Source organism: Rhodnius prolixus, unplaced genomic scaffold, assembly GCF_049639745.1.
Source record: "Rhodnius prolixus isolate KJV_2025 unplaced genomic scaffold, Rpr scaffold_5, whole genome shotgun sequence".
Taxonomy (NCBI): Eukaryota; Metazoa; Arthropoda; class Insecta; order Hemiptera; family Reduviidae; genus Rhodnius; species Rhodnius prolixus.
In genome coordinates, this window is record NW_027411624.1 from 20,219,251 (window position 1) to 20,242,631 (window position 23,381).

At 34.7% G+C, this 23,381-nt stretch overlaps 1 protein-coding gene across 3 annotated transcripts in view; it reads left to right on the top strand.

Annotated features, from left to right (window-relative positions):
• spen (spen family transcriptional repressor split ends) overlaps nucleotides 1–22,504 on the top strand; it is a 187,878-nt gene extending 165,374 nt beyond the window's left edge. For 2 of the 3 annotated variants that reach the window (XM_074137403.1, XM_074137404.1), the window contains exons 10-25: nucleotides 1–107; nucleotides 205–368; nucleotides 466–861; nucleotides 1,539–1,913; nucleotides 1,990–10,304; nucleotides 10,673–11,034; nucleotides 11,318–11,808; nucleotides 11,895–12,327; nucleotides 12,412–12,744; nucleotides 13,102–13,542; nucleotides 14,714–14,839; nucleotides 16,338–16,467; nucleotides 16,559–16,875; nucleotides 17,674–17,874; nucleotides 17,970–18,128; nucleotides 19,908–22,504. In XM_074137403.1, coding sequence (XP_073993504.1) covers nucleotides 1–107; nucleotides 205–368; nucleotides 466–861; nucleotides 1,539–1,913; nucleotides 1,990–10,304; nucleotides 10,673–11,034; nucleotides 11,318–11,808; nucleotides 11,895–12,327; nucleotides 12,412–12,744; nucleotides 13,102–13,542; nucleotides 14,714–14,839; nucleotides 16,338–16,467; nucleotides 16,559–16,875; nucleotides 17,674–17,874; nucleotides 17,970–18,128; nucleotides 19,908–20,036 — 12,479 coding nt within the window. In that variant the 3' untranslated portion in view covers nucleotides 20,037–22,504. The remainder of the gene's footprint in view (nucleotides 108–204; nucleotides 369–465; nucleotides 862–1,538; nucleotides 1,914–1,989; nucleotides 10,305–10,672; nucleotides 11,035–11,317; nucleotides 11,809–11,894; nucleotides 12,328–12,411; nucleotides 12,745–13,101; nucleotides 13,543–14,713; nucleotides 14,840–16,337; nucleotides 16,468–16,558; nucleotides 16,876–17,673; nucleotides 17,875–17,969; nucleotides 18,129–19,907) is intronic. The other variant, XM_074137405.1, reaches the window with a different exon arrangement.
• Nucleotides 22,505–23,381: the final 877 nt, after the last annotated feature.

Here is a 23,381-nt window from a genome sequence, read left to right on the forward strand (position 1 = left end):
ACACGGTCTCCGAAAAATATTTGAGTCAACAGTTCGGGCAATTTGGTCCTGCATCGCATGTTGTCATAGACAGATCTAGAGGACATGCGCTTGTTTTTTACGAGCAGGTAGTTAGTTACTTTTATAAATTATTATTTTTCCTTTTTTTAAATTAAAAAAGGGAAAAAGAACTTACAATAAATACCTTTTTTTTTAAATGTATAGATTGCTTACGCTCAACAGGCTGTGAAAGAAATGCGTGGGGTTGTCTTGAGAGGCAGGAAACTGCAGGTAGACTACGCGTCGCGAGAATGTCAAGAAGCATTCTATGATCGCATGGATAAGCAAACGAACTCTGTTACATCATCTTCTTCTACATTTGATAATAGGTATTAATTATTCGCTTTAAGTCACTTTTCCGAATCGGCTATGATGACTGCCCGTATTAATGTTTTTTTCACCCCTATTTTGTCAATTTTGTTTTAGTGTTCAAACAACTACAACATCATCGATAAATAATCTAAGAGTGTTTGATTCGGCATCTAATACCAATTCATCAGGCAATAATGCTTCTGGTGGCAGGTATACTAATAATAGTGGTTCAAATACTGTAACATCTTCAAGTGCAAGCTGTAATGTCAACGCGGCGGTGGCAACTAATAGATATAGTGGAAATATTGGCAATCGAACTACGACTAACTATGTAAGAAGTAATTCATCAACAGCGAATTCCCCAGCCACGGGTGGTGCACAGCCTACTGTTTCATCTATTAATCAAGGTGGATTAAGAACTTCTACAACTAGACAGCAAGTTAATTCTTCATCTACCGGCCAAAGATTTGATTATTCTACTGACTATGTCCAGGACCGAAGAAGTTATAGGTAATAATTCTTTGGATACTATAAAATATTGAAGGAAGGTTTTTAAACTATCATCCCAACTCTGGCACTACCGTCGCTACTGTAGACATTTTTAGTGCTTTTTAGATGAGTTACGAGCTTTTGTTTGAGATTGAATTTGAAAAGCAGGAAATAATTGTATCACAACTGTGGAGTAGGTATTTCGTATTGGAAATTGTAAGAAAGCTAATTTTAATTGAGTCTTTGTCCATTACTTCCAATTGTAGAGAAAATTCAAAATGTAGCTAGCTTGAGTTTGCTTAAAAAAAATAAGTTTTCGGAGTAAACTTAACTACAGTGATTGCCATAGCATTGCGATTTTCGTAAATTAATGTAATACTTAGCATGTATTTATTACGTACTAATAACATTTTTTTGTAAGTGGGGTTTGAGCCATATAGACTGTAGGCCCATTTTCTTTGCCAAAAAAAGATTGTTGTTATTCCAAGGAGTATTTTTTGTCTTAATTTTTTTTTTTTGCCAACGGTAAGTAGTGAACGATAGAGAGTATAAAAGGTTTGGTGGGTTTAGTTTGCTTAAAATTTGTAATTTACAATAATAATTTAATGCAATGATCCCTTAGTTTTTAAATCATTAAATATTTTTATGCCATATTAGTTATTAATATTGTTAATATTTTATGGTTAAATTCATTTAAGGAGTTACGAAGATAGTACCAATGCGGAAGATCCTGGAGGTGGTACTGGTGGGAATACTGCTGAAGTTAGACATCTGCAAAAGGAAAGAATAAGCGGTATCGCAGAAGGTGGTGGAACAAGTCCTGCAGCTCTTGTTTCGTCAACTAATAGCACGACAGCCCAAGAAGAAAGCAGAAGAAGGTGCAATAAACATCGTCGAAGTGAAAGCAATAGTGGAAACACTTCTGCTAGTAATGTTGGAGGAGATACTGGTAGCGGTGCACCGAGCAGACCTGGTACACCATTGTGCGATGAAAGACCAGAGAATTTGCCCGTAGAGCCCAGAAGAACTCCTAGGGATAGATCTCTAGATCCATTATCTTTACCATTACCAAGGTAAACAAAAAATAAATAAAATCAAAGCTGTTTAGCTGTTTGTAAGAAGATTTTAACTAGTTTGCTTATTTTGTAGGTTCGCAGCACAAGTTCTGTCACCTCGAGGTCAACCGGCTAGGCCAAGTCCACCTGCGTCACCTTCCCACAATTTCTCATCTTCAGATTCTGAACCATCCCCTCCATCTCCTGAGTGGGAAGAGAGATTAAGATCATTAGATGAACGCTATGAAAAATGGTCAGGTTCCAGATCTGGTCTAACAAAAATTGATCCATCTTCTCTTAAAATCAGGCATAAATTGTTAGAATTAGACGTACATGAATTACCACCTTCGGACATTGTCAAGAGTGTTCTAGCAAAGAGATCGGTATTTGATGAAGATTCAAAACGGTTGGAAAACTTTGGAGATAAGTATGAACCTAAAGAGTTCATTCCCGCTCCAAGGACAAGTTTCTTGAGATCAACCTCAGTGTCTAAGTCCTCTCCTGGATTGCAATATCCATTTCCTAGCCATCCTCCTGTACAACCTACCACATCTGTGGCCACAACGACAGCTCCTTCTCCATCTGTTTTAACATCTGCCACTGAGGTAAAACCTTCTGTAACATTCCTTAATTGTACGCGACCGCAACATATACAACCAAAGATCTCTTCCCCTACTGTAGCGGTCTCTGACACCACAAGATCCCTTGTACCCACCTCCCTCCATGATAAGTTTAAAACAAAAGTAAAAACAGAGCAACCAGTTAAGAAGGAAAATCCATCTCCAGGTGTTACGCCAACACTTATTCTCCCTTCACCTACGATTAACACTCCCCCTAAACCTAAACTTTCATTTAATGTCATAAGAAGGGATAGTACTGATGAAAAGCCTGATTCAGTCAGGAGGAAATCTCGTGATGAATCTTTAAATAGTTCAGGGGATAACAATGGAAATATAACAGGGAAAAAGGACGAAACTAATGAGAATGATAAAGTGAGAGAAGCGCAAGTTTGTGAAAGGCGAAAAAGTGTGAGCACAGTAACAGATAAACGAAGATCCAGTTTGGATAGTAAAGGAGCAGAAAATTTATGTGAACCGGGAAAACATCAGAGGGAATCAACAGATAAAAAAGAAGACCGTAGAAGAAGTAGTTCTGAACTATCTGAGCATCACGCTACCCAGTCTAATGCCGTTGTACATCATAAGACGGACACAAAAAGGATTGATTCATTAACTTTAGACGGTCAATGCAACTGTACTGATCTAAACGAAAAAGCCACAAGAAAGGTACAAAGCGAAAATCTGGATAAAAGGAGAGACATTGTAGAACACAGTGTAGTGAGACACAACTCTACCGAAGTCCAGGATAAGAAAAAAGAAATCTCTGAAAGAGATCGGCGGAGAGCTAGAGAGAGTACAGATTCGTCTCACGACAATCATAATAGCAAATATAGTAGAAAAGTACCTGAAAACAAAAAAGAACCTGAACTTTCCTCTAACATATCCGAGAAACGAGAAGATGCTGTAAATAAGCAAATTGCAGGTGAATCTTCCTCTGATAAAAAGAGAGAAAGTTTGGAAATCAACCAAACAACAACCATGAAACATCGAGAAAAGAAAGAACATCATGTTCAGGACAAAGAAAAACGAAGGGACAGTTCTGAACAAACAGAAGTTAAAACAAAAGCTGACCGAATCAGTCCTGATAATGTGGAGTACGCTAGGCACAAAGAACAAAAGAGGGCCATCTCAGAACAAAGTACTAAAAGAGATCATGAATCCATAAAGAAAGAACATGATGTTGAACAGAAAACTGTTAAGAAAGAACAAGAAGATTCTCGAATAATGGATGAACCATTTAGGAAAGAATCTGAAACCCCCATTGTGAAACATAAAGATAGTGACAGGCGGCGCAATTCAGAGAACGAAATTTCTAAGGAACATTCCCTCTTTAAAAAAGTATTTGGTTTTGCTGAAAGTCTCAGATTGCATAAAGAGAGAAGAGATTCCGACACTTCTTCAGTTAAGACCGAAGAAACTGGGAAACATAGAAGGGAACATTCAACGGATAAGGAAAAGAGGAAAGAAAAAGAAACAACCGAAGATGGGACAAAACATAAGGTTGTTAGAAGAAGTCCAGATAACCCAGAAAACAATAGACACAAAGAGGATAAGAAAAGACAAGTGGACGTCTATAATCGCAAAATCAAAAAAGAAAATGAAAATAACGATGATTCCAAGCAAAGAGATATCCCAACTGAACACACTGAGATGTTCCATTCCAAAAATCGGGAAGATAAAAAGAAAGAAGAACGTAGAGATATTGCTGCAAGCAAATCTTTATATTATAACGCTATGAATGATGGATGTGATCAGAACACAAAGTGCAATCGAGAGCCAGAGAAGAAGAAAGATTTTAATTCATCTCTTATAGACAATAAGAAATTAGATGATACAGATTCATTGGAAGTTTCTAAAAAAGAAAGTGACTGCAAAAAAGAAACAGATTGTTATTATGAACGACGAAAAGACATCCATTCTGATATTACGCGTAATAGAGATAGCGAAAGAAGAAAATCTATAGATAAATATTACGAGAACGAAAAGTATAGAGAGCCAGAGAGGAAGAAGGATGACCATGAGACCAGTAATTATAAAGAAATTGACAAGAAAAACGATTCTTCTTCAGAGAAGTTCAAACATGTTGATAGACACAGAGATACCGAAAGGAAAAGGGATGAAAATCTAGAGAACAGCAGAACAAAAGATAGTGAAAGGAAACGAGATGTGGATTCACATGAAAGGCATAAAAGTGGAGAGAAAAGGAAAGATTTTGAAGGGCATAGATTGAAAGAAGAGAAGAAGAGTGAAGATGGTTTTGAGGCAACGAAGCTTAAAGAAAATGAAAGGAAAAATGAAGAAATATCTTATGATCGCATGAAATTAAAAGAGGATGGATTTAATCGATTTAAGGATTACATCAGAAAGAAAGAATCGGATAATTTTAGTGAAAGAAAGAAAGATAGTGAACGAAGAAAAGAAAGAGAACATCAGGATATTCAAACGTTAAAGGAATGCTTGGAAGATAGGAAAAGGGAAAGTGAAAAGGATAAAAAAAGAGGGAAAGAATATGACCTGCATGAACCCAAAGTAAATGGAGATCATGACCCTGGAATGTTTACACTAGACGATTGTAGGAAAACTTGTGTTGTTGCTACATACGATGAAAGTGAACATCGAGTTGATTCATTAAAGAAAGAAAAACGAAGAGAAAGAAATTGGCCAGCTGCAATTGGGTGCAAGCGAAGATTAAGCTCCCAAGATAGTCTAGACATCAATGATGACCAAGCAAAAAGAAGTAAACCAGAAAGAAGAGATTCTAAAGATAGTGGACGGTCTAGTGGCAGCAGCAGAAAAGGCAGTGGGGAAAAGCATAGCAGTAAAGGCTTCAAACTATTGGAAGAAAAAATCAAAGAAGATAAGGAAAGAGAACAAAGAAAAAAGGAAGAAGTTCATGAAAACAACAGCTCTGCGCTAGCAGAAGACAAAATTATTAAACCAGCAATTAGGAAGGAAAAAAGAAATAGTGGCGAGAAAAGAAAAGAAGATCGAGTAGCCAAATTCAAAAGTAGGCCTAGAGAAAATGGTACGGCAAGTGAAAGTGATCTAGGCAGCGGTGACGATGAAGCAAAATCTGCAGCAAAGCGACAACAGCATTCAATATTTGATATTGTAGACGATGAACCAGCATACATCTCAATGTATGACAAGGTCAAAGCTCGTTCTACAAAGAACATGCAGAAACAAGAAGAAGAAAAGAGGCAGGAAAAGCTAAAAGAAAAGTTTCATCAGCTGAAAGCAAGCCGGGCGAAACGAGAAGAAAAGAAACGCTCCACATCTTATGATGAAGATTCTGATTCTGAAAAAGGAAGCTGTCGACGAAATAAACTTCTACTAACTAGTTCAGAAGAAGACGGATGTTCAGAAACTGATATGCGTATGAGAACTAGAAAAATCTTATATGACACTTCAGAAGATGATACAGTACAAACACCTCGTGCTAGAAAGATTTTTATGGAACAATCATCCGACAATAAGAGCATTAGGAAAATTGTATCTGATGTTTCTGAAGATGATACTGTCATAAAACACAGCACTCCTAAAGTTAAATCGTCGCGCAATATTTCATTTGAAGCTGACAGCAAGTCCAGAAAGATAATGTCTGACACATCGGAAGATGATGCTGGAAGACATAATCCTACTACATTGAAGTTGAACCCAAGCAGGATTCAATCTGATGAGAGTGAAACTGACTTAGGTTTTGAAGATTCTGTTAGAACAGAACCAACTTCTAAAAAAGATTTTGATCCTCCAGTTTGTGATATTTTTAGAAACAGAACAGTAGAAGTGAACCACTTTAAGCCGAATATAATTAACGAACATCAGGAACAAGTGCAACAGAATTCGTCACCAGAATCATTAAGAAGAAATTCCTTGGACAGTACAGCATCTGAACAACCAAGAAAAAAATCTCACAAAAAGAAACAGAAAAGGCAAAAAACATTCGAGGAAAATGAGGAGGGTTCTGTTAAAAAGCACTCTTCGAAGAAGGAAAAGAAGAAATCTCATAGAGATAATGATGGTGATGAAGAGAAAAAGTCTCGTAGAAAGAGAAGCGATCGTGAAGGAAACAATAAAATCGATGAAAAATTTGAAGACATATTTGGTTCCCTGTCTGATGATTCTGAAAAAACAATGGCTAAGTGGCAAGTATCTCAAGTGTATGATACGGATTCTGAGTCAGAGCGGGAGAGTTTACGAAAGAAGGAAAAGAAACGCCGAGAAAAGAAACTAAGAGAACTTGATGAAGCGGGAAGAGCTATAGAGGCTAAACTCATGGAAAACACCGTTACCATGACAGAGGAGCCAACAAAAATTAAGAAAAAGAAAAGAAAGAAATCGAGAGATGAAAAAATTAAGCACCATCAACAAAGAATTGAACAAGAAGAAGCTGTTGGTTCAATTTTACCCAAAGAAGAAACGGATCAAAAGTGCAATATAAAAATTGAACCTGATCTAGAACTTGTAAAAATAGAGCAGATCGAAGTGAAGGAAGAATGCAGATCGGAGCTACCCCATTTAGGCAAGTTAGAGATCAAAATTGAGGCCGATTCTGAAAATGAAACAAAAGCTTCTTTAAGAAATCAATCTATATCAAGCTTGTTAGACAGCCCTCCACCAACGGTACCTCCAGTTCTGACTAAGAAACCAGAAATACCTGGTTTTGGGTCTGAGGTGGACGAAAGTATTCATGAGACTGCCGTCAAAAGTATTTCAGAGTCACCACGAACTAATCTTGATGATTCTGATATAAAATTTGATGATAAAATAAAATCTGAAGAACCTCCACCAACAGTCAATGAAGAAAAACCTACTCCAGTTATATCACAAGAAGAGACTGAAGATGCTGTTGCTGCACTTCTAGTCGATGCTTTTGGTGGTGGATTTGAAGGGTATGCAGAAGATACTCCTAAGCCAGATACGCCTGTATCTGAGCCAGATCTACAAATAGATACGGATACTGAAGATACTTTTGATACCATAGATTTCTCCAAACCGCCAAGGACTCCAGATATACCAGCTTCTTATTATGCTAGACAACAGAATGATACAAGAGAAGGCCTAGAAGAAAGAATCATGTCCTTAGCTTGTTCCGCAGATTCACCACTCAAAGATAATAAGCCACTACCAATGCCCCGCACTCCAGATGTGGTTTTTGATAAGAAACCAGCAACCCCAGATATAGACATGTCTTCTTCAGATAGTGAAAAGTACCCTGACAAACAGACCGTGGTTAGAAATCTTTCCGACATCAGTCATCTCTCACCAAATAATGCAGAATCAACAAATAAAAATTCTAAAGCGCTTCAACAACCAAGCTCAAATAGTAAACTATCAGAACACCAAGAACAAACTGCAAATGTAAATAATAAAGATGAAAATACAAATTCACTACAAAAATCTTTGGTATGTGAGCAAAATAAAAATATGACGTCAACTTCTAAAATTGAGAAAGTAGAGGATTTAACTAAAGAGCCAGAAGTTCCTAAACTTACGTTACTAATTCCACAGAATGTCTCCACTATTCAAACATCTGTTACTCAACATAATGCTGCCATTCCTACACTATCTCCAATCTCGAAGTCATCAGAAAGTTCATCCGCAAGTCAAGCTTCAAATGCACAAAACTATCAAAAATTAGAAAGAATATCACAAGTTATGCCTAAACCTCAACCCTCTGTACTCGTACAACAACCACAACCTCAGACGGCACAAGTTGTGAAACCTTTAAGTGTGCAGGTTATCAATTCTTCTGTAGCTAAATCTTCAGAACAGCCCCATGGGCTTCAGGTACCATCTTTCTCTGTAAATGCTCCTAAAATGAGTAGCCCCAAACAATTATCACATAATCCCCCCCAAACTCAAGGTAATTTAGCGCAAGTTGCTTCAAAGCAAAGCAGCGTTGTACAAAGTAAGGCACCCACTAGCAAAACCATCATCATGCAGCAGTCTGTTCAGCAAATGAGTACTGGATTAGCCCAGGCTAAGGCGTCGTCGCAGTTGAATAATGTTCAGTTAAAGCCACAACCTGCACAACACAATATGCCAGCCCAGCATGCTACAGCTGCGCAGCATGCCCTTCTCAAAACCACTGTCCATCGTTTGCCTACGCCATATCCTGCAATGAAGTCAAATGTAATTAATGCTCACCCTCATTTGGTACAACCTTCTGCCGCTCACTTGATCCCCATCAAAGTAAACACTACACATCAGTCATCTCAACCACAACCACCAGTACAAGCTACACAACCAGTTGTAGTGCCGATTTCAGCCAAAGCTGCAATCCCACCTTTATTGCCAACAATTAAGGACTCTCAAACTGCGCAACATACTACAACCAGCAATAATTCTCAAAAACAGTTACATATACACGTCAACCAACAGGGACAACATTCTCCCCATTCTCCTCAACCAATAATGAGTCCTCAAAGTCTGAAGGTAGCAAGACCTGTAAGTACAACACAACCTCCTCCATTGCAGAGTATTAGTGTCCACCATATAAGGAATGCTCCTCATATTCAACAAGCGCCACCCAGATCTCCGAATCCATCAAATGTACCCCTCTTGCAAACTGTAAATGTTTCTGGAGAACATGGGAAATCTTCACAGGGTTATTTGTCTAATAAGCAGATGCCTCTTCCGTTAACAATGGTAAATTGTCATAATTTAATTAATAGTCCAAATAATCAAGCTCCACATCCTGAAAAGGTAATCGCTCTTTCACCTAGTAATCCATTTCAGCAACATCAGCAAGCACATTCTCCTATTTCTCTTACTCAAAAGACTTCAACAGCAGTAAACGTAATAAAGAGCTCAAGTGTCGTAAATGAACCACCTAAAGTTGTGCCTACTCAAGAAAGTAATTTGGATACAAATAATAAGGAGGAGAAGAACAAACTAGTTGTTTCAAATATTCAGTCTTCGAATCAGCAGTTACAAATCAACTCATTGGAGAAAGAAGAAGCAGTTATTGAACAAAGCTCACCAGTCAACAAAACTATTGATGAAATTAAAAAATCTGTGGTTTCTGACGATTCAAAACCACTAAATGCAGTTATACAAGACCTTACTTTAAGAGCAGCGAGTAAAGCTATGTGGAAACAACAGTCTGTAGGGCCTATTAATGATACCAATCGACCAGAAACTACAAAACCAATTGAACAAGTGGTGTTAGCATTACATAAAAAAGCAACAGCTATTCCGTCTCCAGCCCACACAGAACGTACAGAAGTAGAAAAGCAAGAGAGTCCTTTAAATGCTGAAAACTCTAGTTCCGACACATTAAAAGTAGATGAATCTTCTTTTAATGAGAGCAAATCTTCTAAACATGATACATCAAATGATTCTGAAACGGATCCTCAGTCTCCTAAACCTAATTCTAGTCTTGATATTATTAACGCAGATCCAAAAGATCAATCAGAAACTTGTGCTTCTGAGCGAAATGATCCTATGCATACTTCTTCCTCAGATTCAGCCGTTAATTTGATTGAAGAAAGCAATCAAGTAGACCAGAACTGTCCTGAAACAGACAAAGTAGAATCTCAGAAAAATGTATCTGAGAGCATCGTTAAACTAGAAAATAATTGTATTTCTTCAAATGAAATTAGCCAGGATAAAGAACAACCTATGCAGATTGCTAGAAAATCACCTACACCTTTGGCTGAAAAAAGAAATGATAGAAAGACGCCTGCAGACAGTCATCCAGATGACGATGAAGGACCTGATCCCAAGACGCCACGAACTAGTAAAGAAACACCACCTGATGTTTTGGCTGTAGCAGATGAGAAAGGTAAATTGTTGTCACTGAAAGCCGGGTTTTTTTAAAATCAATAACTGATTATTGAAAGAATTTAAAAATAAAGAAAGTGGATTGACTATATATTCTGAAGTTCACCTTAAGTGAAAGGAACTAATTGTTTTATAGATTTAAATGAATCATATTATTATTTCAGAATTAATACTAAAGTACCTTTTAAAAATTTCTCATTTTTTAAGGAATCTTTTCATTGCTTGTAAAAGTGAAAACAAATTCTCTAAGAATGTTTAATTTTTGTTAAAATGCCTAATTAGATTTCACAATTTATTAGCCAATTGTTGTATGAGCATATTTATTAAATCATTTGATTGTTTACTCATTAAGAAATTTGATGGTTACAGCAAAACCTGATATTATTGCGCCTACTACACCTGTAACAACAAGACCAAACACCCGTGGCGGACGGCGAAGAAAAGGCGCTGGAGTAGGTGGTCGCGGAGGAGGCGGTGTGGCTACTCGACGAACGAGATTGGCAAATTCTTCAGCACCATCTCCAATTTCCACGGATGTTTATGAGTTTAGAGATGATCCGGAAGAAGAAAGGCCTAGGCTTATTTTAACCATCAAAAGCCCTCCAGAACCGGCGGCATCCTCTGCTTTGATGCATACGACGCCTGCAACTTCTGTGCAGCACGAAAGTGTTTCGGCAACTGCTTCTGCTACAACGCCTACTACAACAACCCGAAAATCGCGAAGACTGCAGGTACAGTAATATGATGTTTTCATATCCATAAATTATGTCATTAACATAATGATATTTTAAGAGAAACTTCCATAAACTTAGTTTTACAGTCATTTGTACAGAAGTAGAATTCATTAAAAAAATACTTATTCAAAATCTGTAAACAAAGCAAAGCAAAAAAGTAATGGTCATTTGAATCAGAAGGTAATCGCTTTCAATAGACTTATCTCAATTAGTTTAAATTTTTTACTTGACTTATTTTTTGTTTATCTAATCTTGAGAACTGCTATTTTCTAATTTTTAGGAAAAAGATGGTTCGAGAACAACAATTGATGAAACCATTGATGACGTAGTTCGAGGAAATAGACCAGGTCGTCGTACAACAAGGAGTTCTGCCCTTTCTCTTTCCTTACCATCGAGCTTGCAGCCTGAAGCGACAAGAAAGTCTCCAAGAAGGAGACAACAAGCCATTCAGCAGCAGCAGCAACAACAACAGCAACAGTCGCAATCCTCAACCAGGCAGCCTTCTCCTGCTCCTTCACAAGAAGGTTCCCCGCCTTCAACATCCATTTCAAATGTGGTTACTTCGCTGTCAGCCGCTCAGATTTCTCTTGCTAGTGGTAAGCAGAGTATACAGCAACAACTTTCTCAGGCTGCTCCAAGCATCGCTAATTCTAACGCCATTAGTAGCAGTCCCGAACCTACCACTTTAATAGATCCCGTTACTGGACTGCTTATACCAATGACTGAATCTGAAGAAGGGCAATATGTGCCTCTGCATTCAGAAACAAACAGGTAATTTTTTTATAATAATATTTAGTTTGTAAATAGTTTGCACCACAGTATTGTGATAATTTTTTAAATATTATTAAATTTCCCAGGAGTAATAATAGCGGAACACCATCTACAACTAATAAAGAAGATGGAGAGCCAGCTGAGAAGCGTGCAAGACTTTCTGTTCAATCGCAAGTAGCTACAACATTGCCACAACCTGCAGCGTCAACGGGCCAGCCACCACCGCAGTTGCCCGTTCCTCAGCAACAACCATTACAGCAGCAAAATTCTTCTCCTGCACAGGAAAGAGCTCATGGAACAGTATCATTAGTTCCTTCAGCGGTTTCTTCTCCAACAATGGCTACATCAAGGAGTGAGGAAACCGTTGGAAGAACAATATCTACTGCAGTAACAACTGCGGCCGTCACCGTGACACCTTGTGTACCACCGGTTACACCGAGCAGACCAAGCGTAGTCCGTCCTGTAGTTTCCACGCATTCGGTTGTAGCGTCTCATGGTTTGCTGCTTCCTCAGGGAAAAGTAAGTTTTAAATGAAAAATATGACATAAAGAGTTCGACAATTATTAAATTTTAATTGGTAATATTTATATATTGTTTTTACAGGTGGTGCCTAGTCAAACCGGCACCGTGGTAAGACCATCATTACCTATCACAACGTTATCTCAGAACACACCGCCACCTTTGGTGGCTTCCATTGGCTCGACCTCAGTTCATCAAACGAGGATGAGCAGTAATATTTCGTCGTCTACCTCGATTACCCCGGTGGCTGGGGCTAGCGTTACAGCTGTAGTACCAAAAGCACATCTTTTGCAAGCAGCCAATGTCAGACCATCACCTCCTCCACCACTTCCACCTGTGCTAGCGCCTCCGCATGGACCACCCATCGGCATGCCAACGCCGGTTGCTCCAAAAGCTCATCTTCTCCAAGTTGTTGGTGTAAGTAGTAATTGTGAGGAAGGAAAGCAGGTTTTTCCTTTTACCTTCCCTTTAACAGTACATAATGAAATATTGGATTACTCTAGATGTATCCATGAAATATTTAATCGTAGGTTGATATTTTTTACATTTTAGAGCGTTCTGACTGTAGGTCTGTAGCTGCAATCCTTTAGTATCGATTTTAATTCAAAAGCCTTGTTCAGGATTGCCGAACTTGATATAACCGTTAGAGAGTGTCTCGAAAATTATTGACTCTAATATTTTTTGCGACACTTCTGATTCACTCTTTGCAATTTCATTGAGTAAATAATAATAATTTATTTAAATTATAATAATTATTTTTCTTGTTATTATTAGTCTTCCGGCTCGAGAGAAGGTGTGGTTGGCTCGAGTGCTCCGCATCAAGGAGCGATGCTAACAGGTTCAGTAGCTTCACCACCACCGCTCAGAGCACACCAACAACCTATTGTAACTGGAGCTTCATCGGCTAGAGTTTTAGTCAAGGAAGACAGACCACCGCCACCTCAATCTTCACGATTGCTTATTAAAGATGACAGATCCGTTTCGGGACCTACTTCGTCTGCCAGATTGTTAATTAAGGAGGATAAAATAAGTACAATGCCCTCTGTAGGAGGTAGCTCCGTTCCTCCACCTAGAGTGTTAGTAAAAGAAAGTGGACTTCCATCTGCTGGTTGCATTGTTGGAATTGCTGGATCACCTCAGCCACCTCCACCACCACCTCCAAGAGGCCAAGTTATGCAGGCTGGTATGCCGGTACCAGCTTACGAAGCTTCATTGGTCAGTTTACTCTTGATTTAATTATTTTGCTTAATTTAAGCTGGTTTGGGTGATAATTTTCTTATGGAGCTCTAATACCTAATTTCTGAATTTTTCATACATCCTTTTGCTGGTGCAATTTTAGAATATACTACCTTGACTAACAATGTTTCTTTTCTTTCTCCTTTAATAGAAACCTGCCTTTAAGAGTGTACATAATATTAATGGATAATTTTGGATAAATGGATAAATTATATTTTAATAAAAGTGTTTTATTTTTCTAAAAATAGAGTTGGTAACAAAATTCCATAGGCATTGTGTGAAATTAATTGACTGGATTGGATTTATAGTTTTTGGTTTTTCTCTTTTTCGTCGTTAGATGCCCTGATAATATGTAATGGCAAAGCATCTATCTTTTTTGCTTTCCTTTAGTCCTCTTTACGAAAAAAAAATTATGCATATAAGACATTGAGTTTTAAATTTTAATCTTAGACCCATTTTTATTTTAAATAATATATTATATCAGAAAAATGGGAATTTCGGGAGGTTCTGAAGAACTACGTTCTTAAGATATACGTCAGTGTTACAATTAAACATAGTTGAAGGATTCATAACAAATCTCATATGCAGCCAAATAATATCAGTCAAAAAAGTTTCCAGAGGTCTCTAACATGTTATTATCATTCAGAATATGAAAGGGACTACAGATTTATATGCATTCGGCTCCAGGAAATGACAGCTGCCAGATATATAGACGGAATTAGTGTGATCATCGATCTCCATCGTCTTAAATAAGAAGACTTAATTTAATAAGTTCTCATTAGGAATCTGTCCTCCACAATATGAAAAATAAATCTATTATTAGAGCAATTTCTGGTATATTGCGAAACATATTCTGTAAATTGAAGGGGGTTTCTTTATTTGAACATGTACGTCTCCATTAAATGGTCGATGGTTTGTGTAAATTTTTTTAATTCGTTGATAAGGTGCATCGTTTGCTTAATTTTTTAAATTTCTTTTGTCTTTTTTATTCGCTTTTTTTAAGAAGTTTATATCTTGTGAGGAGGAAAATGTGTTTTTTATTAATTAGATAAATATTTTTATTTTTATTTTTGTGCATTGGTTCTAACTTTCGAGATGTAACGTAACGTACTCTGTGTGTGGTTTTTTTATTTGCCGTCGCTTCTCACAGCATGGTGTGGTGGCAGAACTTCTTCCTAATCCTCAGTGGCCGAGGCAGAGTCCTCCCCCTGCACATCAGCATTCGCAACCTCAACAGCAACAACAACAATCTCAACAGCAACAGCAACAACAGCAGGTAAATGCTGCACATAAAATGCGCGCGTTCTTGCAGTCGTTTTGCTATTTCTGTTACTGTTGATTGATGGTTTTTTACTATTATCCTCTCCGACAATCTTTATTCTCAATTAAGTTTGTTTAAGTTCTGCTTGAAAGGTTGTTTTGTTGTTGACTGTTAGTGCTGCCGAATTATAGTTATATTTTAATGGGTATTATGCTACATTTGTCATAGAATACTCTTGATGTTTTCTTGTTTGTGTATCATACAATTTAGACGCTGACGTAATAAAACTTAGTTAATAGTTATACAGTTCAAGTAACATTTTTTGTTGCGAAGATTATTAGAATTGAATTCCTTTATGTAAATTGAAAAGGTGAATCACATTTATTAACGTATACTATTTTGGAATTTTCTATTTTCTTCTATTAAGTTTTAAGATGTTCAGAAATTCAAAAAATAATTTGGAAGTTTTGTAGACACAATATTGCTTATTTATAGAACTTAAATTAATTGCATGCATTATTTGCATAATTTTATCATCTCTTCAAGGGATTTTTAATTTAATTTTTCCATTACATTTGCTTATTGTTTAGCATGATTTATTCTATCTAAATCATTTTTTGCGTAATTTTTCTCATATTGCATGACTTTTTATTAATTTTGTCTTGCTTCACACGCCCAAATTTTAACTTGATTTGCTTAGTACCACTTTTTTTCATGCTCAATGAACTCAATGAACACGCTTATACATTTTACAGCCGATCAAACTTTTTTGGAGATTTAATTTACCTATTACTTGAAACATTGGTGAAGTAACATCCATTACAAAGTTCTCTTTTGTTTGTAAACATTGGGAACAGCTATTACCATTCGTAAGTAAGATATTATCATTAGGCTTGCAGTAGGCTCTGAATACTAAGCTTTAAAAATGCGCGTTATTGTGCGTTTGTAATTACAGTAAATTATAATGATCTCACGGATGTTTTTGCCAGTTTGTTAATCTCTAACTTGACGGAAACTCTCTAGAAACAAAAACCTGAAAGGAATTTTCGCTGAGCGATCTCAAAACTATTTCTTTACTCCTATCAGTTTGAAAACTAATAAAATCAACTCATAAAAATTTAAATAATATTATGTTATAGTATTATAACCCTAATTTTAAGGATTTTTACGGTAAAATGTTTCAAATTAAATTGAAAATCCTCATGTACGCAATGTGGCTAATAGCTGGAAAAGTTGCTTTCGAACATCAGTGATGTTTCATTTCACAATGGATGTGATAACCATATTGGCAATGAATGGTAATTTTAAATATAATTTTAAATCAATAATAAAATTTAATATTTTGGAACCCTTTTGAAAATTATTTTTTTAAAAGAAAATTATAATTAAATTTTCAACAAACATGTTTCATGTTGTAACTATGAGAACATTCAAGACAATTTTATTTTTAACCTTAGCTCAAACAATTTTAATGTATGATTTTGTCATTCAATACCTATGTTAAATATTTCAGGGAGATGTAGTACAACACGTTAATTACGGTCCTCATCATATTCAACCTGCTCATTATGTGCATCCCCAATTAATGTATCAACAGTACCTGAGAGAAGCTGCTTTAGGAGGTCCTTATAATAGACCTCTTGGTAAGTTTTATTCTCAAATTTATTACTGTTTTTTTTTAATTGCGACTCACTTATAAGAGAAACTATTCTTTCCTCTTTTTTATTTAAACAGGAGGAGTAGTAAAAACAGATTTAGACGATCGACCAGGAAGTGCTACGGCCGCGGCGAGTGCTCTGGTCGCTTCACCTCCATTGGAATTACGTCGGGGTTCTCCTCATGATAGGACTACAGATTCACCACAAGTGGCAACTGTGTATATGCATCATAACCCCGCCAATAGGCATCATGTATACTATGACGGTCCACCGCCGCCACCTGCCCATCGACCTCAGCCACCATCGTCTCAGTCTACTGCAGGTAGACTGCAGACTCCCCCACATGCTGGACAAGCTCCACCACAAGCTGATTCTTTACTTATGCTATTACAGGTAATGTTAAAATAGAAAATCCGTAACCTTTTCGTTGATTTGAAATGAAAAAAAATGCATTAATTAATAGAAAAATGAATCATTTTTAAAACTAAAACTTTTTTTTTAATTTCGGGTTAAAATATTGCTGCATTATTGAACTATCGCTACGAAATGTTATTATAGCTCATTGTCCTAATAAGCCATACTAAGTAAATGAGGTGTGGCAAAAAGCAATTTAGCTCCCGGCCAATTTAGGTCATTAGAAGGATCACAATTATTATAAGAAATCGTGAGTAGGATATCTTTGGATCGAACTTGAAACTTTACCATTCAAACATCATTATTACAGAATTCAACAATTAAATTATTAGGTGGTTACTTCGGAAAATGTCGCCTTGTGAAAACTTCGTGCTAAATAATTTTTTCATTGATAATTAAAGGTCTAAGCTCGTTTCCTGTTGCCAGGGTTTGGGGTATAACCTTGCCCTCTATAACCTTTAGATAAGTCGCCTTAGAAATTTCTCCTAATTGATGAAGGGTTTGTTGGCTTGTCTTTAGAACAACTTCTTAACTGAGGCCAGGGATTTCTTGTCACTACCCATGACTATATTTATTTTCAACGGTAATATCACGAGTACTAATAATTTTTCCATTAATTTTGTGCAGATTCAACGAATGTGTCTTTAGTTCATTACTATTTAACACCTTTTCAGCAAGCATGATCAATAAATTAAGATGTGGCCCTAAGTGCTAACTATTTCTTTATTACAATTGGAAAAACATTATTTTTTTAATTTCTTTAAATTAATCTTTTAGCGATATCCAGTAATGTGGCAAGGACTGCTTGCACTGAAAAATGATCAAGCCGCCGTCCAAATGCATTTTGTTTTTGGAAATCATCATTTAGCACAAGATTCTCTACCACATAACAGCGATGGTAGCACTCCACCATTACGAATAGCCCAAAGAATGAGGCTGGAACAAACTCAAGTGGAAGGTGTGGCTAGGAAAATGCAGGTCAGTTTTTTTTTTTTTTTTTTAAATTTGCTCAAATTATATATAGAGTTTTCTTTGTTTTATCCTATTTAAAATTTAATTTCACATAATTTTAGATCGATAATGAACATTGCATGCTATTGGCATTACCTTGTGGCCGGGATCATTTGGATGTATTACAACAAAGTAATAATCTGCAAAATGGATTTATCACGTATCTACAACAAAAACAGGCTGCTGGAATTGTAAATATTGCCGCACCAGGTTCTCAACAGGTATGTAATGAAGTATATTTTTCTAATTTTTCCAGTTGTACTAATACTTACTTAATTTAGAGTTAGAAATTTAAGTGTTAATGATTTGCATTTTGTTCATCTAAGAGAACTTACTGTTCTTTCTGCTTGATCTGCGTGTCAGACCTGTTTTAATGGGGTATTGCATATTTTTCGTTATGTTGTGATGACAATAGATGCTGTAACAACATATAGTGCCGAATAAACGAAAGGCCTCCATTAGGGGACCGGCTAGTTTGGACTTATATCCCACCTGAAAAATGCAAATTCGAAATTCCGAAAAAATCTTTCTAACCGTCTTCTAATGCTATTTGAATGAATCAAATAGTATTCGGCTGGTAGACGTTCAGATTTCGCTTTAAAGTCGTTAGCATGACTGCAGAATTTGCAGTAAATTTCTGTACTTTTTTAACCTCAGCTCTTGTCACCACCGTTGTCAATCATTGCGTAGCTATTAAGATTGTAAATCCAATTAATCAAAACTAGAAGGAAAAGGACTAGCTCTCACTGTTTAGGCTTTGGATTCAAACACGGGGAGATCCAGTTTCGAATTAATCTGCTGGCCATTTAATTTTTTCCTCCCTAGAGGATCTTGCTTCTTACTGTCCGATTATGGACTGTGTTGTCTGTTTCGAGAGATCATTGTTAAGGGATAGTGCTCTAAAAAAAGCTTCGGTCGCTTTGTAGACAGACTTTGCTTTTTCTCACTTCTTCTTATAGGTTTCAAGGACCTCTGGTTATTAACTTCTAAAGTTTAAACTGATATATAAATAGTTTTAATGGTGTTTTTGGTCATTAGAAAAATTAATTTCGCTAAAGAAATTAGGTTTATGATACCCTAGTACAGGGATGGCGACCTTTTTTGAGACGTGGGTCAAATTTTGTTCCATTTTTTTTAGTACTAGCTGTTGGGTCACTAATGCCCACTTGCACATGAGTTAAGTTTAAAAATTTTAAACTGAATATTTTCAAAACTAAACATCTTTAAAATTCAGTGGGTAAAACGGAACGAAACAAGTGCTATGGAAGTCTCTTTTTACAAACATAACTGAACAAAACCTTACAAAAGTGTGTTTTATCTGAAGAAAAATCTAAATATGGTTATTTGCTTTGGGTTGTCGATTTTTTTAACAAACAAAAGATCAGTAAAATTATACATTTTATTTGATATTTTGTAAACACTTTTGCTTTATTTCAAATACTACAAAAGCATTTGTCGTCATTTGCGTTTTAGAACTGTAATAATCAAACTAAAGGTTATAGGATAGCATTTTTAATTGCTTTTGTGTCAATGCGTGATTGAAAAAAATACAGATAAAATATAAATTATCCACACAATTAGAAAATCTAAATCAACCCACGTAAACAAACAAATGGTTGCCCAGCAATTGTGGGTCAGTGAAAAATCTTGTGCGGGTCAGTGTCTGTGGGTCATAGGTTCGCCATCACTGCCCTAGTATTTGAGTACATTGGTTTTCTTATTGCAAGTTTTATTTGAAGAAACCAAAAGGTGAGTCAAACAGAAAATTTTGTCGGCTGTGTTCATTCTAGTAAAAAAAAATCAACCTCCGATTGTGAATGGCCGACTTACTGTCGGGGGTTGTCTCTGCCCTCCTAGTTCAAATTGGAGGTAAGCCTATTTCTAGCCAGGGTGGTGGCTTAATGTTTGTTTTTCGACTGCATTCTTATTACATCATTTACAAGAAATTTTTTTTTTGTAAACATGCTTTGAATTTTCTTCTTTTTGTTTCTAATTTGCAGGCAGCCTACGTTGTGCACATATTCCCAGCTTGTGAATTTGCCAATGAGAGTTTAGCTAGAATAGCTCCAGATTTACTACATAGAGTGGCCGATCTAGCACATCTGCTGATAGTGATAGCTACAGTTTAGCTGCAGAATAATAGGTTTTTTAATTATTACAAATTATTTATTTTTTTCCGGTAGGCTTTTTTCCTTTTTTACTACATTGGTACTTTTTAAAAGAGAAATCGACATCACCTGTCCGTCCCTTCCTCGTTGTGTGCCGCCCACTAATGTGGCTGTATAAAACTTGGCCGAATCTTTATGGTTTTTTGTTCTTTTTGCTTTTCCTTCTTTCATCAAAAGAAATGAGGGAAAAATAATAATAAGGAAAAACGTCTATTTTTCTTTTTCTTTTTCTTTTTTTTTTTTAAATATTCGAATTTAAAGTTTTTTGTAAATGTGAAATTGGGTGACGTATATGCGTGAAGTAGTTAAATGAGGGTAAACAGAAAATGACCTACAAATTTGAAGTCGTTCATTTTTTCTTTAATTTTTTTTTTAATGCACGGTTTATTTTAATTTTTTTATTGTTAAAATCTTCAACACTAGTGTTTTCTATCTTAACTTACTGATCTCGTTAAAAAATGTCCTAAAGTATATTATAAATAATAAGATGTAAAGTAATGCATTCAAACAACACGCATGCGCGCACTCTTTTTCAGATTATATATATTATATAAATAATTAAATAAAAGAGAGAAATTTTTATTTTATTTTTTTATTAAAACTATATTATAAAATAGTTATAACGATTTGCACGTACGTTTTAAGATATCTTAGTTTTGTTTACTTTGTAATCTATTATAAATATAAATAATAAAGGGTTCAAATTTTTATTTTCACTTTAAGAAAAAGAAATTATTACACACATATGGTCAAAGAGTTGTACATTACGTTCGTTTAATTTTTTTTTAATAGATTAGCAAAACTATTTAAAAAAAGAAAAATTGTTTATAAGATTAATGTGTGTAATAATTAATATAGAAGTTTTATACATATAAATATAATTATATATAAATTTTGTGTGTATATTTTGAAACAAAAAAAGAGGTTATATAAATTGTAGGTTAATATTATCTCTTGTATAATTTTGAAATATTTCGTTTATATAATGTGACCACTTCGTCGTATATATTATAGGTTACTATCGTGGTTACCTTCTTCAAATGATGTAAATATTTGTAAATATTAATTTAAGATTATTATATACATATTAAATGTATTTGAGTTTAAGCAATAATGGGATTTTACAAAGGAAAAAATGGAAATTAAGGTAAAATTATCAACTCCATTATCACATCGAATTACGGTATAATTTGTTTATATATTTTTTTATAAATATATATAAACAAGGTAAAAACATTTTATGTTAATATTACAAATAGTGTATAAATATATGTATATATTACACTTTATGGCAAATAATAAAGTATATTAAGGAAACTAATAAAACATATAGATTCTAATATATGTATAAAAATTTGCAAATTTTAAACCAAATAACCGATGTCTCTTTATATGCTCTACTAAAAAAAGATAAAAAAAGAAAAGTTTATAATTTATTTCTTTAAAAAAAAATTAAAATAAAAATAAAAAAAACTAAAAATGGTTAAAAAAAATAAATAAAAACTTCCATTTAAGAAGTACAAATTAATAGAGGTTTTGCATTCTTTTTTCATTTGGGGCGAACGACTTTTTGTTTCTTTGTGGACTGTGTGATTTTTTTTCTTGATAATTTTCTTTTTTAATTAAAAAAGTAAGCGGTGTGCACGACCAAATATTTACTAAACATCTCCTTTCAAAACTATAAAAATAAATAGTTTTTCAATGTGATTGATTAAATTAAATAAAAACAGTTGAAATAAAAACAATGTAATATTTGTAAATCGTTTAAAAATTAAAATAAAACAAGATTAAGGCTTGAAAAAGTATAAAAAAAATACATAAAGTAAAAAGAACAAAGAAAGAAGTAAAATATCAATTGTTGTACATAATTACATTATATAAATTGGTAATTAATGTCAGTTTGCTCAAATAATTATAGATTAAACATATATATATATATATATTTAAATAAAATATGCTTCAGAAATTTAAAAATATTAATAAACAAAAGAAAAAAAATAACTTGAAAAACACATATGTAAGAAATATATAAACTTAATGGAGGCATGTATGTATATAAAAGAAACTTTATTGTAATTAAAAGAAAAAAGTAGATGTTTGTTTCGTGTGACAAAAAATTTAAATAGTCTGTATTATTAAAAAAAAAGCAAACAAATTTAAAAAAAAATCCCCAAACTTCTATATTTTCTTTTTTTATCTCGTTATAAAATAATTTAAATAAAATAACTTTGTATATATATATATTTCAGAGTTTCTTGGGCTGTGATCTCTGCATTAAGTTGTATTGTGTCGTTATTTTTCAATTGATAAAAATATATTTAAAAAAATAAAAAATAAATTAAAAAAAAATAAAAAAATTTGAAAAATAAAAAAAGATTCATCCAGTGATTTAAGTTATTAAAAATGAATAAAGATGTTAGTGAAAATTATTATTATTTTTTTTAGAAGCTCCTTTAATTGAATATTAGTTTCCATTTTTCCCTACATTCCGTGTTTACTTACTTCTGGCGATCCTTGGTATTCTCTTTGCCCTTGCAATTAGTAAAGCCTATGATGGCTGTCCATCTTACAATTCTCAAAACGTCCAAAACTGTAAATAGCCGAATGCTGAAACTTTATATTTAATTTAATCTGCGTGGTTACCAGGATTCTAGTTTAGACTATAGTGTAAGCGATCAAAATACGATAATCGAAAGTGAAAGTACCACTATTTTAGAGTTTTTAAATGAATGTTCATTACTTCCTTATTTATGTTTCCGAATTTGTTGTATGTTAAATTCTAGTTTTTATTATAAATTAAATCGCATCATCAACTGCGGTGACTTGTAAACAATGTTTTTCTCCGAGCACTGAGCCCTTCTGTCAAAATTTTTATTTTATTCCAGATACTGTGGATTCAAGCCATGCCTCCTAGCAGGTAGGCTGGTTAATGATTTCAGTGTGGAAAATAGGTAATACAATGAACGTTGCAGTTTTAAAAAAGTTATTAATTTATGGTAGGCAGTCTTATTTTAAAAAACAGTTATAAGGTCAGCATTTTTGGTCAGTAATTGTCTGGCCAAGATAGTTGTGATGCAATTTTATTTTCGCTTTTATCTGCTTGCAATATACAACCCATCTTGTTTTAGATCCCAAGGGAAATAATATTGCAATTGTTTATGAGACTGTCTAGAGATAGCAGATTATTCTCACCTACCGCTTCTATTTCTCCATGCTCAAGTAACTTAAAAAACACTTTGTTGCTTTTGCTATTACTAAGGAATCAAGGATAAAAATAAGAAATACTTGAATTCATAAAAAAGTCAA